This window comes from Lutjanus erythropterus, chromosome 13 (assembly GCF_056507025.1).
Source record: "Lutjanus erythropterus isolate fLutEry1 chromosome 13, fLutEry1.hap2, whole genome shotgun sequence".
In the NCBI taxonomy this organism is placed as follows: Eukaryota; Metazoa; Chordata; class Actinopteri; order Lutjaniformes; family Lutjanidae; genus Lutjanus; species Lutjanus erythropterus.
The window spans coordinates 38,606,188-38,620,095 of NC_139329.1; the positions used below are offsets into that span (position 1 = coordinate 38,606,188).

At 38.7% G+C, this 13,908-nt stretch overlaps 1 protein-coding gene across 2 annotated transcripts in view; it reads right to left on the reverse strand.

Annotated features, from left to right (window-relative positions):
• Positions 1 to 224: 224 nt before the first annotated feature.
• wasla (WASP like actin nucleation promoting factor a) overlaps positions 225 to 13,908 on the reverse strand; it is a 33,548-nt gene continuing 19,864 nt past the window's right edge. For both annotated transcript variants that reach the window (XM_084733650.1, XM_084733649.1), the window contains 5 exons: positions 13,712 to 13,754; positions 7,559 to 7,712; positions 3,880 to 4,514; positions 2,254 to 2,362; positions 225 to 1,612 (listed from right to left, as the gene is read on the reverse strand). In XM_084733650.1, the coding sequence (XP_084589776.1) occupies positions 1,551 to 1,612; positions 2,254 to 2,362; positions 3,880 to 4,514; positions 7,559 to 7,712; positions 13,712 to 13,754 (1,003 nt within the window). In that variant the 3' untranslated portion in view covers positions 225 to 1,550. The remainder of the gene's footprint in view (positions 1,613 to 2,253; positions 2,363 to 3,879; positions 4,515 to 7,558; positions 7,713 to 13,711; positions 13,755 to 13,908) is intronic.

Sequence of the window (13,908 nt, forward strand, 5' to 3'; positions counted from 1 at the left end):
CGCCCACTGGTGATCAGATCATCTAAGAACATGTTAACACCAGGTGTAAACGGGGCCTCTGAACCAAATAAAACAGAAGCTGAAAAACTTTGACAAAAACACACAAGAGACAAATTTCTCTGTAAATATTAACATTTATTTAAGTATACAATTTAGTATTCTCATTGCCCCCCCACCCCTCCCAACCCTTTTCACAGGTTCTCTGTCAGTATCTCGGCTTCTCGATGCAGCATTAAGCCTCGCTGGAGGACGGTAAAAACTCTTAAGACGAACAGTTAAAACGAGCGTCGGTTATTTCTTTACACCGTTTACAGACGGAGGATCACAGGCATCGCCAAACCCACAAGCTGCTTGCAAATGCCACATTTGGTTCATTATTATTTGCTCTTTTTTATTATTCTCCATCAGGAGGCATTTACAGTCGCATTGCATAAAATGATAGTTTGTTAACTGAAGGACGGAGGAGGATGAGTGTTTTACTTTTTAATAATCTTTTAGTGTTTTCTTGCGTAATGATATATTGAAATACTGACCAGAGCGCTGCAGGAAATAACGGAATGATCTCACAACAAAAACAACCAACCAGACATTAAGAACAAAACTTCCATCATTTCACAAATGCCACAGTGTTGCGTGTGTGTGTGTGTGTGTGTGTATTCATGTTTGTAGACATGTCATAGACAGTCACTAAATGAAACATCAGTCATATTTGTAGTCCCATTTAAAGGTCACGATATTGCAAAACCTTTAGCTCTTTAAAAGTGTCCATCATCACTGTAATCTGCTTGAAATAAAATAAAAGTTATCTGACAAAAACGCACACCCGAAAAAAAAAGAACACAAAACTGAACTATCATATAAACTGTGTGCAAATAAACGGCTTTAATTTCATAAAAAATAAAAGTTGAAAATCCGCATGAGGCGACTGAGCCGCCGCATTTTGGTCAAAGGATTTATGAAAAAATAACACGACTAAACTACAATTTATTAGGAAAACTCGGAGGTACGAAAAAGAAGCACGTTAAGAAAATAGTGTTATCTCGCATTTAAACCGACCGCTGTCAAACACAAAGAGGATCCTGCCTGTTTGGTTGCACGTACGCCTCCCTTTTCAGTCTCTTCATGAGGAGCGAAAACACGAAGAAATGAACACAAAGAAATATTTCCCACGGAGCTCACGAGGACTCCACTTCAGATTCACTGGAGCAGCTAGTTTTATATTACTGATTATGGATAATGAAATGAAGCCGGTTGCGTCTCCATGTTGTGCTGATGGCGGTGTTAAGTGCTTTCTAATGACGGGGGGGGGGTGTAGAGTCTTTAACGATGAGGTGACGAACGTGACAGATTTAACGGATGAGGTATTGCACAGATTAATTATAATAATCATAAAAAAACAAAAAGCAAAAAGGCAAAAAATAAATATACAGCCAATTCATACAACATTTACATTACAATTTTTAGTCAGATGCTGGAAGATTTGTAGAAGATATTTTTAGTGTCAGCGGTATGGGGCGGAGGGACCTGGGGTTTGAGGACAGAAGTCTTCACTAGTCGTCCCATTCGTCGTCGTCTTCGAAGTCCTCGTCGTCTTCGTCATCCTCGTCTTCGTCTGGAAAAAGGAAACACAAAACACACATTTACAGAAAATTCAAAGAATAACAACTCTACTTTAAATATGAACTGGAAATAAAAGATTGATAAATATGAGTTCTGTCTTAAAGGAGTTCTGTCTTAAAGGAAAAGTTCGAGGTGAGACACTTGCTCTCCTCTAAAGCTGAAGGATTAACACGTTCTGTACAAAAGTATAAAAACAACAATTCAACAGCTAATGATTGAACCAGTGACTTCCTGGAGTTGCCGCTACCTGCCCGGAGTTACGTGCCCTACAATACATTTGTACAGATTACACAAACAATAAAAAACATGTTTATTAGTGAGCTGGGTTGTGGACTTTGTTAGCTTTGGACACAGCCAGGCTGCCTGTTTCCTCCTACTTCCAGTCTTTGTGCTGAGTAAATTGTGCACAAGATTTCTTGGGCTGATTACTGACTGCAGGAAGTTATTCATCATGCAGCATTACTTATTTATAGAACTCTTAACAACATGTTATTTTAAGAATTACACAACTTTAAAATGATCACAGAGGTACTTGGGAACCTGTTGTACATGATTATGTTTGAGTTTGCTGACAATTTAATATTTGTATGTTGTATTTGTATTTGTTGTTTAAACTTAAAATGTAACAGTTACCTGAGGAATGGATGGCTTTGCTCCTCTTCTGCATCACCTCCATGAGAGCGCCGACGATGCCCGCGGCGGGAGCCGGTGTTGGAGGACCGGACTCTGGATGATCTGACACCTGCAGACACACAAACAGGTCCAGTCCAGTTTGTCAAAGGTACAATCACACGTTTCTTTGACCATATAAATCACAAGTATATTCACAGTCTGTGTTGTATGTTGTAGATTTGTGTGTTTAGGCAAATTTAAATTTAACCCCTTTGACCCCCTGGCTTTGACACCGTGTTTATTTAGTTAATTACTGACGGATGACAGGAATGCCAGTTCTGGTTCTCATGTGTCTTCAAATGATGACTTTTATTTATCTAATCTGCAGATGGGACCAGGCCTTTATTTGAAGCAGGCTTCTATTAGAGACAGGTCTTTATTTTAATTCCCTGTCTGCTAAGTATATTTAGTCATATTTTAGTATAAAGTCTCATCCTTGTTCTCTGATCTGTTCCCATTTTTCCTGTTACATTTTTTAAGTGCGTTATGCTGTTAACACTTCCTGTATCCGTTTCAAATCAAAAGTGCTCTAATGTTTAAGTGGACAGCATTCCTCCGTTTCTGAACTGAAATATTTGCAAGAATGTGTTGTGAAAAATTCAGTGACTTTCACTGTTCCATTGCAGTACTTCAAACTTTTACCACAAAACACAGGTTGGCTGCGACATGAACACATTTACACCTGCGGAGAAACAAGACAGTTATACTTTACATGAGTAATCCAGAATGACAACGTGTTGAAAATAGCATGATTATTATCCTTGAAACTATTAAATTAAAGAGAAAAAATGTACATGATCCTTAGTAGGCACCTACCTTTGTTTATTTATCTGGGCTTGTATTTGGGGTCGGCCTTTATTTGCTCGTGTTGACATTTATTTACCACCTGCTTTTGAGGAAATACTGTATTCACCCTAATAAGTTGCCATTAATTTGCATGTGAATTGAGAATTTCTGCCTGTATATATTTACATTCTGGCAAATTTGCATAAATCACAGATGTACAAATAAAACCACCAACTACTTACAGAAAGGTTTTGTAACTTTGAGATCCAACCATTCCAAAAGGATAAAGTCCATATGTTTATGAACACTTCATTGTTATTGTAGTTGGAAGATGACGGTCAGTGTTTGTTTTGTTTCTTGTTTTTTTTTTGTTTGTTTTGCTGTGTGTTTTTGTCAATTAGTCTGATTGTAGGATTGTCTGGGTCTAATATTTACATTATATACAATTCTTTTTGAGACCAACATTAATATACAAACTTTACAACCTGAAAAAATGATTGAAAGGAAGATTATGAGGCATGATCTCAACTCATAAGGTGCGTCTTTTTCCATGATTTCTACATAGTTTTATGGACATTTGAAATTTAATGCCAACTTCACGACTATACTGGCAAAAGTATTAAAGATTTAATGGAAAAATAATTAATTATAACAAGCAATTTAATTTAGTAAACCATAATAATACATTCATATTGCCTGGAAGGTTTAATCCACTCATATTTTGGATTCTGCTGCCACTTTAAAAAAAACGAGATGTTAACAGTTACACATCAATGATGTGGGAATCAGACATCATCTTACTGTCTTGAGCTGGATTCCCTGTCTGATCTGGTCCAGCAGGGCATCTCGTCCCACGCCTGAGGCCGGCGCTCGGTGGTTCTGCTCCACCTTCTTCAGCTGGGTTCCTCCTCTGATCTGCTCCAGCAGCGCCGACTTCCCACCAGGAATCGGCGAGTGAGGAGAGTCTCCGCCTCCGCCGACACCGTCCAGCTCCGGAGGGGGAGGGGGGCCAGGAGGTGGAGGTGGAGGAGGAGGCGGTGGAGGTGGAGCGGGGGCGGAACTGCCACCACCGCCGCCACCAACTGGAGACTGCTGAGCCAATGGGGGAGGCGGAGGGGGCGGGGCTTGTGGGGCGACGGAGGAGTGCGAGGAGGATGGAGGAGGAGGAGGTGGAGGCTGATGGTGGTGATGGTGGGGAGGTGGAGGGGGCTGGTGACTTCCCCTGGTGGGAGGAGGTGGAGGAGGCGGGGCACCCAGAGTTCCTGGTCTGGAGGGAGGCGGAGGAGGAGGAGCTGAGGCGGGGGCTCTGGACGGAGGTGGGGGAGGAGGGGCTCCCCGGCCGCCTCTGGACGGGGGAGGAGGAGGGGGTGGAGCCGAGCTGTGGGGGGGCGGAGGAGGAGGAGGGGGACCGCCACGAGATGGAGGTGGAGGTGGTGCTGCAGGAGGAAAACAACAGACACAATCAGGTTGTATTAATACACCTTCAGATGACATGTCGCCTGTTTAAAGAAAGTCAAGCTAGCGAGCTGGAGACAAGTGAGGTGAGACATCGTTGCCATGGATACAGGCTAGCTGTGTAGATTCTCAACTCAGATACAGGCGAGGCAGAACAAACTAATGTAATAAGAAGACTGGAATTTTCCTGTCTTTGAAACTTCAGGAAGGACACATAGTTGGGATTTTTTCCTGTAATGAAGACCCTGCACGGCATCAGGACCGAGCAGGACTCACCTGAGACACTGTCCTCCCTCCCCTGTGTCTTATTCTAAACTGACTCATCATCATATGTCTGTGCTGCTAACTAAAGGGAAAGTCCTGTTTTTTTCTTCTGTAGCTTCAATTCCATGTTTCTGATTTAACTAACAAAAGCCTCTCTGACGACGGGTCTCAAACATATTAGCACTATTCAGTCAGCAAATCTTTTTTAAAGGGCACATCCATGATTTTTTTTTCTTTGAGGTTTGTGTACAATTCTGTCACTTTGCGAGAAAAGGACACAGATGAAGCCTCCCCTCGGTTATTACCAGGAGGAGAAGTGAACCACAGCGAGGTGTTGGATAAGAGAACCAGCACATCTCTAACATGTCACCAGGGTAATAACTGTAATAATAACTTGAACAGTTATAACACACAGTGGAGCTCAGTGTGGACATCACCTGCCCTACAGAGAAACACAATATTCAGTTTAATAACTTGAACTGGTGACAGCAAGTGAGTTCAACCAGGGGTCAGCTTCTTACTGGGCTGTTCAGTGGGGACTCTTGTATGTCTTTAGTGTGTTTAAGTGCATTTAAATTGATTTCTAAATCATTTTTATGAGTTTTATCTAGTGACAGATTATTTTAATATTTTCAAAATCACTGAAATTATTGTTTGAATAATAATCGTTGAAACAGTCTCTCATTACAGCTTGTTCAATGGGAGGATTTTATGTTTTTTTCTCTTCACATATGAAAATGGAACATCTTCAGTTGATCAGACAAAACAAGCAGTTTGAATATTTTGACCTGGGCTTTAGGAGATTGTGATGGACACTCCTTACAATGTTCTAATATCATTAGACAAATATCATATAATCTAAAAAAAATTAAACTACTGTATGTCGCAGCCCCAGACTGCAGATATGAAAAATAAAGTCAATTCTCTCCATTTCATTCAAACTGAAGTCAGATCATCACCTGGAAAAAATAAGAGAACCTCAACAACCACTAATAACCAATAAGATTCCAATAATAGTTTCTGTTATCAAATACTTTTTAAATCAGCAGGAAAGCAAAAGAAAATCCTTCATCTTTCGACATCAGACCAGTGATGTCTGACACTCACACACTCGCACACTTGCATCACCCTACATTCAGATTCAGATCACTCTGCACTCCTCCCAGCGCAGTTTAACATGAATAAAACATGGAGAAAAACTCTGGACAGAAGAAGAAGCGTCTGTCACGAGGAATAAGAAAACCTGACAGAGAATACTGTTTCATCTGCGCACCTAAAATCTACTGTCTGACGGCAAAATGCAGAAAAATGTGAGGAAATGATCGTTGAAGACAAAACTGTGAGAGGATTTCGAATGAGTTCAGAAAAAAGTTTTTTTTTTTTTTAGTTAAAATGGTGGTGAACACCCAGAAAAAAACAACTGATGCTGCAAAGCTATGACACCTGCAGCAATAACACCACTGTTACATCTGTTATATTGCTGAATTTGTCATATATCTTTAGAGGAATCCAACGTTTTACATGAGCTTCTTGAAGGTGCTACACTACAGACTTTACAGCTTTACACTTCGGCTTTTGCATAGATTAAATAAATGAGATGTCAAATGATGAATTTTAGAGGTTTGATAGGTAGATTTTGTTATGACTGCAAAGAGTTAAGCTAGCTGTTTCCCCTTGTTTTTATGCTAAGCTAACCTACCCAGCTGCTCTCTGTGCCCTCACAGACATGAGTGGTATTGCTCTTGTAACCCAACTCTCAGTTACTCTTTATGTGAACAGTCCACCTTTTAACTCTCAACCACAAATATGCACATTTTCCAAAATGTCAAACCACTTCATGAAAATGTGTTGCACAGACTTTCTCACTTTGGCAAAGGAAAAGACAGCTCTTGGTGAAAAACTGTAAAAAAAAGAAAAAAAAAATTTCAGGACTACATATCACTTATCTTTTGAATCAATTTACAAGTAAAATCACTGGCAAACATTTTCAAACAGCCATTAGAAGTGAGCGAGCCCCGCAGAGAGCGACTCCTCCAGCAACAGAAACTAAGACCGTGTGGATAATTTCACACAAAACACCCAAGCTGGAATGCCAAAAATTATTTTAAACATTTAAAAATCTACCAAACAATCATTTATTCTGCAAAAATGTCAGAGGAAAGTGAGAAATGAGGAGAGGATTTGCAAAAACAGATAAACACCATTCTTAAAATGAATAAACCAACACCAGCTTGATTGATACTCCTTAGAGAGGACCCCTCCCAAAAAAAACAAACAAACACAAAAATGATTTATGATTGCAAATTTCCATCACAATTCCCCAGAATCCAAGCTGACAACAGTCAGTAATATAGTCAATATCTAGCGACAGAAAATGATTGAATGGTTGGGGTCGATTCATGATTCATCAATATCAAAACATTAAAACAAATCATTTTCTGCCAAACAACTCATAAATTAATTGACTTTACCCCTTTAGCTCTAAAAAATAAAGAAAATCGTGTTTAGATCATAAAACAAATACATAGATTATTAAAATTTTAATTTAAAAACACCAGAAGGAACTTGTGAGATGTCAACAGTGTTTCAGAGACGCTGCCACATGGCTGAAAATTTAGTCGGCGTGTTCGAAAATCCTGATGAAACTGTGGAGCTTTATTCTTCCACAAATGCTGCGCTGCTTCATTATTATTTAAGATCAGTTTGACACATCAAAGGTGTGTGTGTGTGTGTGTGTGTGTGTGTGTGTGCGTGTTCCTACCCTGCCTCCTCAGCTCGTTCTTGACGGCCTCCACCCCTCCCTTCTTCTCGATGAAGTCGTAGATGACCTTGGACGTCTCTCGGTCCTTCAGCTGAGCCTCAGAGATGCCGCACATGTCGAACAGATTCTTGAGCTCAGGGTCCAAGTTGTTCAGCTGCAACGATCAACAGAGAACATTTTAAAACCACACAGCAGATAACTACACTTATGATCTGATGTGATATAAACTGGCTTGACTTCACTGTTATGAATATATGACATCAACGGTTACAACACTTCAGAAAGAATCTCATGAGCTAAATATAATGTTTACTGACGAATCCAGGTGGTCAAAGTTAATTTGTGTGAATGTATGAGAGGCTGGACGAGGAAAGTTACATCATCTGGACATGAGTAACTTTTTGAGAAGCACAGTTGGAGAGCTAAAATACAAACATCCTCAGTTTTGCAAGTATTTGATCATAAACCAAAGTACTGGACAAGGAGATTTATTTTGACCTGATGATGGCACAAGATGAAAGGAGGAAAGTTTTTACAGTTCATCCTCTAGACACATAAATAATGTCTGAAACAAATTTCATAGCAGTACATCCAGTAGTTGAGATGAGTTGAGATTAAGGCTGCAACTAATGATTATTTTCGTAGTTAATTAATTGGCCAAATATTTCTCGATTAATGATTAATAGTTGTTTATTTTAAAGTGTCAGAAAATGGTGAGAAATGTCAATCAGTATTTCCCACAGCCTAAGATGGCGTCCTCAAATGTCTAGTTTTACTCACCCTGAAGATATTGAGTTTGTTGTCACAGAGGAGGAAAGAAACAATCTCCATATTTTATAAACTGAAACCAGCCAAATTTGACTTTTCTTTAAAAAATTACTTAAACTGATTAATAGATTATCAAAATAGTTTAGTTTAGTTGATCAATCCTAACAAGAAAAGTCAAGAATTCACCAAAACAGAGCTTCACTGATTAGTCGATCAAATGAAAATTAGTCATTTTGCTGATCAACTGATTGTTTTAGTCTTTTTAAAGCTACTTAAAGGTAAAGATTTGCTCTTTTTCTTTTCTAATTGAAGATTCTTCGGGTTTTTGGACTGTTGATTGGACAAAAGAAACAATCAAGACATCACCTGGGAAACTGTGACTTTTTACAGCCTGAACAACTGGATGATTAATCGTGAAATGAATTGACAGGTAGAACATCTGGGAACAATGAATACCTGTAACAAAAACTTAAGTACTAATCTATCATGTAGATGTTGAGCTGTTTTGCATAACAGAGGAAAACTTCGAAACTTTTCCTCCACCTACAGAGATCACCAAAGTCCTCAGAATTCATCCTGCAGGGAGCTTTAATATCTGCAGCAATCCATCCGATAGCTGTCAAGATATTTCGCTCTGAACCACAAACGTCAGCTGAATGTCTGAACAAAAATTCATGCCAATCCATCAAGTAGCCGTCGAGATATTTCAGTCTGGACCGAAGTGATGGACTGACAGTTGGACCAACACTGACATCCCTACAGCTACACTGCTAGCATGGCTAAAAACAGAAGAAGAAGAAATTTATACTCCTAGAAAGTAAAATTACATGTTGATAATAGCATTACTTTGTACATCACTTTGTTTCTTGATTTAAATAAAAACTTCTCATATGACTGTTTCCATTCAGACATTAAACACTGATGCATTTAACAAACTTGACTTGCTCTTTATAAAGATGACAAATATTTGCAGAAGTGTTGATACTCAGCAAAGGATCGACCAATATGGTCGATCTAGACTACATTTACAGACTGCAGAGTGAACTACAGACAGAGACTACAGACAGAGAGGCGCCTGCATACGAGCTGAACTAGATCATTTTTCAGTTAATTTATGAGCAACTGGATAAAAACAAACAAATAAAACAATTATACTAATTGTAAAAATGCTGAATATTGGAGTTGATAATCTGCCACCATCACTTCATCCCCTCAAAAAAAAAAAAATCCTGCTTAGAAAAAACTGTTAGATTTTGTGGTGGGAGAAACATTAGAGAAAAAAAGACGCTCAGGACACCAAGTTCAGGATAATTACATTTATAGTCTTGACAAATGATCCCCAAAAGTTTCAGCTTGGAGTTTAATTTAAAACCCTTCTTATATTTTTTTAAGATAACTTACTTTATTATGACATCTGTTCTGTTCTATTTTAATATTGTTTTTTACTTATTTTTAATTATTTTACTAATTTTCTCCTTTATATGTTTCTGTTTTGCTTTTAACTTTTCTTTGTTCATTTTGAGTTTCTGTCCGACTGTTAATTATGTTGTTTTGTGCTAATTAGTCTGGCACCTGTTGAGGTTTTTGTTTTTTTGGATGCTCCTCTCCTTCAGCTAATGAGAAATACAATCAGACTCCTCTGAGGAACGTGACATGTGCTCACTGAGGCTTGTTAAATAAAATAAAATAGTTTACTGTCCCTCTTTGTTTAACGTGTATTCATTTTGTCCACAGTCCAGAAGCAGAGACAGTCTTTCTTCCTCTGCAGTGAAGACAAACACTGCAGTGAGTCACAGCGTCAGAGTGACACCTGGTGGCCGACAGGCAGAATTACAATCAGCCTGAAACCTGACAGACAAACCAAACAAAACCACCTGGCTGCTTTCCATCGAATCAAACATTAACCTGCAGCTCCAAACAGAGGAAACATTCACACCTCTTGTTTCTGTCATGCTGCAGTGCATTCTGGGACTCTCTGGTGTGTGACTGACATGTGGGATCATGTGTTTTCGGGATCGTTCAGCATGCTCGGTCAGTCGGGTGAACAGACACAATTAAGAGGCAGTGAATGGAAAGCAATGAGCCCGCTGCTCGTTAAGCCCGTCTGTCTGAACACGGCGTTCGTTAGTGGACAGCCTCGACAACTGACGCGCATCAGCAGCTCCGGTTGCTACGAGAAACCAGTCAGGGTTCATCAACAGGCCTTTTTCTTTTTTTAAATGAGAACACTGATCATACAACCTGTTCAGAATTATTTCAAAAACTCCTTCATGGGTTCGTCACCAGGATGCTTGACTTGCGCTGGACAGACTGATGTTTGTACAGTTTGTCACAGGATGTCTTTTTTTACATTCCTTTCTTTAATGTCTCTCTTTGCTTCCCTGAAAACTGACTTTGACATCACAACTAGCATAGAAACCCGTAAAGGTCAAAAATGCATTTTAAGCCCTGCAGGACAGATATTGATCTTTTGAGACAGAAGTTACATTTACATTTCTGCATATTTATTTCACATCAGTATGAGCCAACAAACCTGCTTCTACTTCAATCTGTCAGTAGTTTCATATTCATCTTTCTTACATGACGATCTCGTTCTTCATTAAAACTTTAACTATATACAACAGAACCTCAACTGTCCATCAGGAAGAGGAGAGAAGCATCAAACATAAGCAAAGTCAAACAGTCTGCTCATATCGGGGTTATAAATTTGATCCTTTTGTTCTAAGGCTGCACAATACGGTTTAAAAAAAAACAAAAACAGTCATATTGTAATTATTTTAAAAAATTATGATATTTGTTGGGGTCTGCACCAAACAATTTCTTCAAGACCGAGAAGAAGATTTCTCACAATTTTCCCTTTTCCAAAAAAAATCTGCTCTGTTTTTTTATTTGAATATAATATTGTGATCAATTGTGCAGCCCTAATTTAGAATTTGTCTTTTTGGATCTGCAAAGAATAGGGTGACTTTCCCATTCTAAATATGTCCAAAATGATTCCATACCAGTTTTCCACCACTGGTAGCACTGGAGTTCATATTTTCTCTGGACTGATTATTTATTTGCCACTGAAAAGGCCTGCAGCAGCTTTGTACTTGTCTTTTGTTTCAAAAACTAAATGGGTTCAGGGCTGTTTGAGTCTTGAATAAAGGGCTGGGTATAACAACCTTTAAGGTATCAACTGAAATAACCCAGTATGAAAGTAGTATCGAAACTTCTACAAATAATAACTATTATAATAACTATGTATTTGGTTTTGCTACCAAAACTTTCAAAAGTATGCCTATATTACACACCCATGGTGATAAAAATAAATGGATAAAATGTGATTATTTTAAGAAAAACTGTGAACATGACAAACATGATGAAGCACCTGATAAAGCACAAGGAAAACTTCAGGGTGATCAGCTGCACTGTCTAAACGATGGATCAAATACTGTAGTTTTATTGGTGTCAATATTACTTTAAGGGTAACAGTACTGGCGCTGGTATCATAATTTTTTTGAATGATTCCCAGGCCTTCCTGAATACCATGTTTAATGTTCTGTGAACAGTTTGGGATGGTCCCAGAATACACAGAGATGATTTGACACCCTTGAGACAATTTGTTCCCAGCAAATCAACCTCATATTTTATGATCTGGGGTCTCAAACTATCTCTTGATATTTTTCCTGCAGTGTCCATGGAGTTAGTTAAGAACCACTGAAAAGCCTCCACAGAAATCCCTATTCCTGCTTGTTTTTCCAGGTTTCCTACACATTTCTAAAAGTCAAATTCAAGCCCTTTTCAAGCATTTGCATTTTTAAGCTTTTCTAGCACCTTCGATCCCTGGTCAATGACACATACATATGTGCTTCAAACACCGGAAATGACTGGGCCCCTCTTCATTTCTTCATCACATTGAATTAGATGTTACTATGCTATAAATAATCAAAATTATGTTTCTACAGGAGGGTGACAAATAAAGGAAAACACAACAAAAAATGTAATGTTTCAAAATGTCAAATCAAACCATTACCAGACAAAAAACCTTATTTTCTGCTCTGACTAATTCAGTTTCTCTATATAAAAGTTTAGTAATTAGTCAGAGTAAAGCAAGCAAGCAGTTTCAGGAAACCTTAAAAACACTGCAATGAATTTCAGGTATTTTCAAGGATTTCCTATCCCTGTACAAACCCTGTGTTCCCACTTTTATTTAGTGTACAAGGGGTTTTTCATTTCTAGAATGAAAGCGAGCATTATACAATCCAAAGATCGACTAATTGTGTCCTTTCAATTGCTCAGTCTGAACCTCTGTATCAGACGCCTGATAGCCAGAGCAGGAAGAAGCTTTTACTAAAAAATCATGCCACAATACTCTGACCCTGAGTCTGTCTGAACGAACAGCAGGATCTATAAATTTTTTTGGAGCATTAGGCTGGTTGAAATAAACATTTATTTGTGAAGCAATAAAAGGCCAACTTGATCAAATATTACGGCTGTTTTCTTTTTAAAAATTCAAAAACGCCTTTCCAGTCCAACATGCTTTGAGGCCGTTTCTGAGAAACAGCTTCAGATGATGAAGGACAGTTAAAACCATTTGGGGAATAACACATTGTGTACTGGAGAGGAGTTGTGCAACATGTTTTAATGCTGATGGACTTTCATTAAAGCTAACACTGGTGTGAACCCGGCTCTGTGAGTGTGTTTGCTCTCAAAGTAAGAAACAGCTCATGTGTTTTCAAAAAGCAAATCTGAATTGGATGTGGCTGTTGGCAATTTTGCAGCAATAATTAGAGTAAACAAAAAAAATAAAAATGGCTCCATTACTCTTACTTCCACCCACCGTGATAATATCAGGAAGATGTACTTTAAACACAAGCGCTGACAGCTAAAATACTTTAATTTGTGCTTTTAGTTCATTAAAGCATCCTCACTAATGAATACAAAAAGGGGCTTCTTGGTGTTCTTGTGAGTGTAAAAGCCAGATCCATGAGGTGTTTAATGTCTAATAAATAATATCAGGTCAATACAACTTTATTTATGTGACATAAAGTCTGTGGGGAGTGATGTTGGGGTGCAGATCTATACGTTTTTGTCCTTTTAAGTGCCACAATTATACAGAAAATGAGGCTTTTTGAGGTTGTAGAAGAAGATGAGAAAAGTGCTTTAAATATAATCTGCTCATTCATTAATTTTTGCAGTTATTTAATTAGTTAACAAGGCTGCAGCCTGGTTCTCTCTGTAACATTGTGTGTCTGTGTGCAGCTTCTGAGACGCAGCGAGATGTTTGTGAATATGAGCAGGAAACAAAAAGAGCCTATTGTGTGATTTCATCATGCTGCCACCACACAGGTCACTATTGTGCTCCTGTGTGTGACTGAAAGGCTGAAGGGGGGCTTTACTCACATCAAAACCTGTGTTTGGATCCCAGCCCACGTGACCGATGTGCCTGAGGAAGACAGGACAGATATGTGGTGAGATCACTCACATGTCCGCACACACACATAAATATGCAGAAATACATCAACTATTTAGCCTGCGCACGTGGGTGAACATGTGCACATGCTAAATAGTGAACCCACACACACACACACACACACACA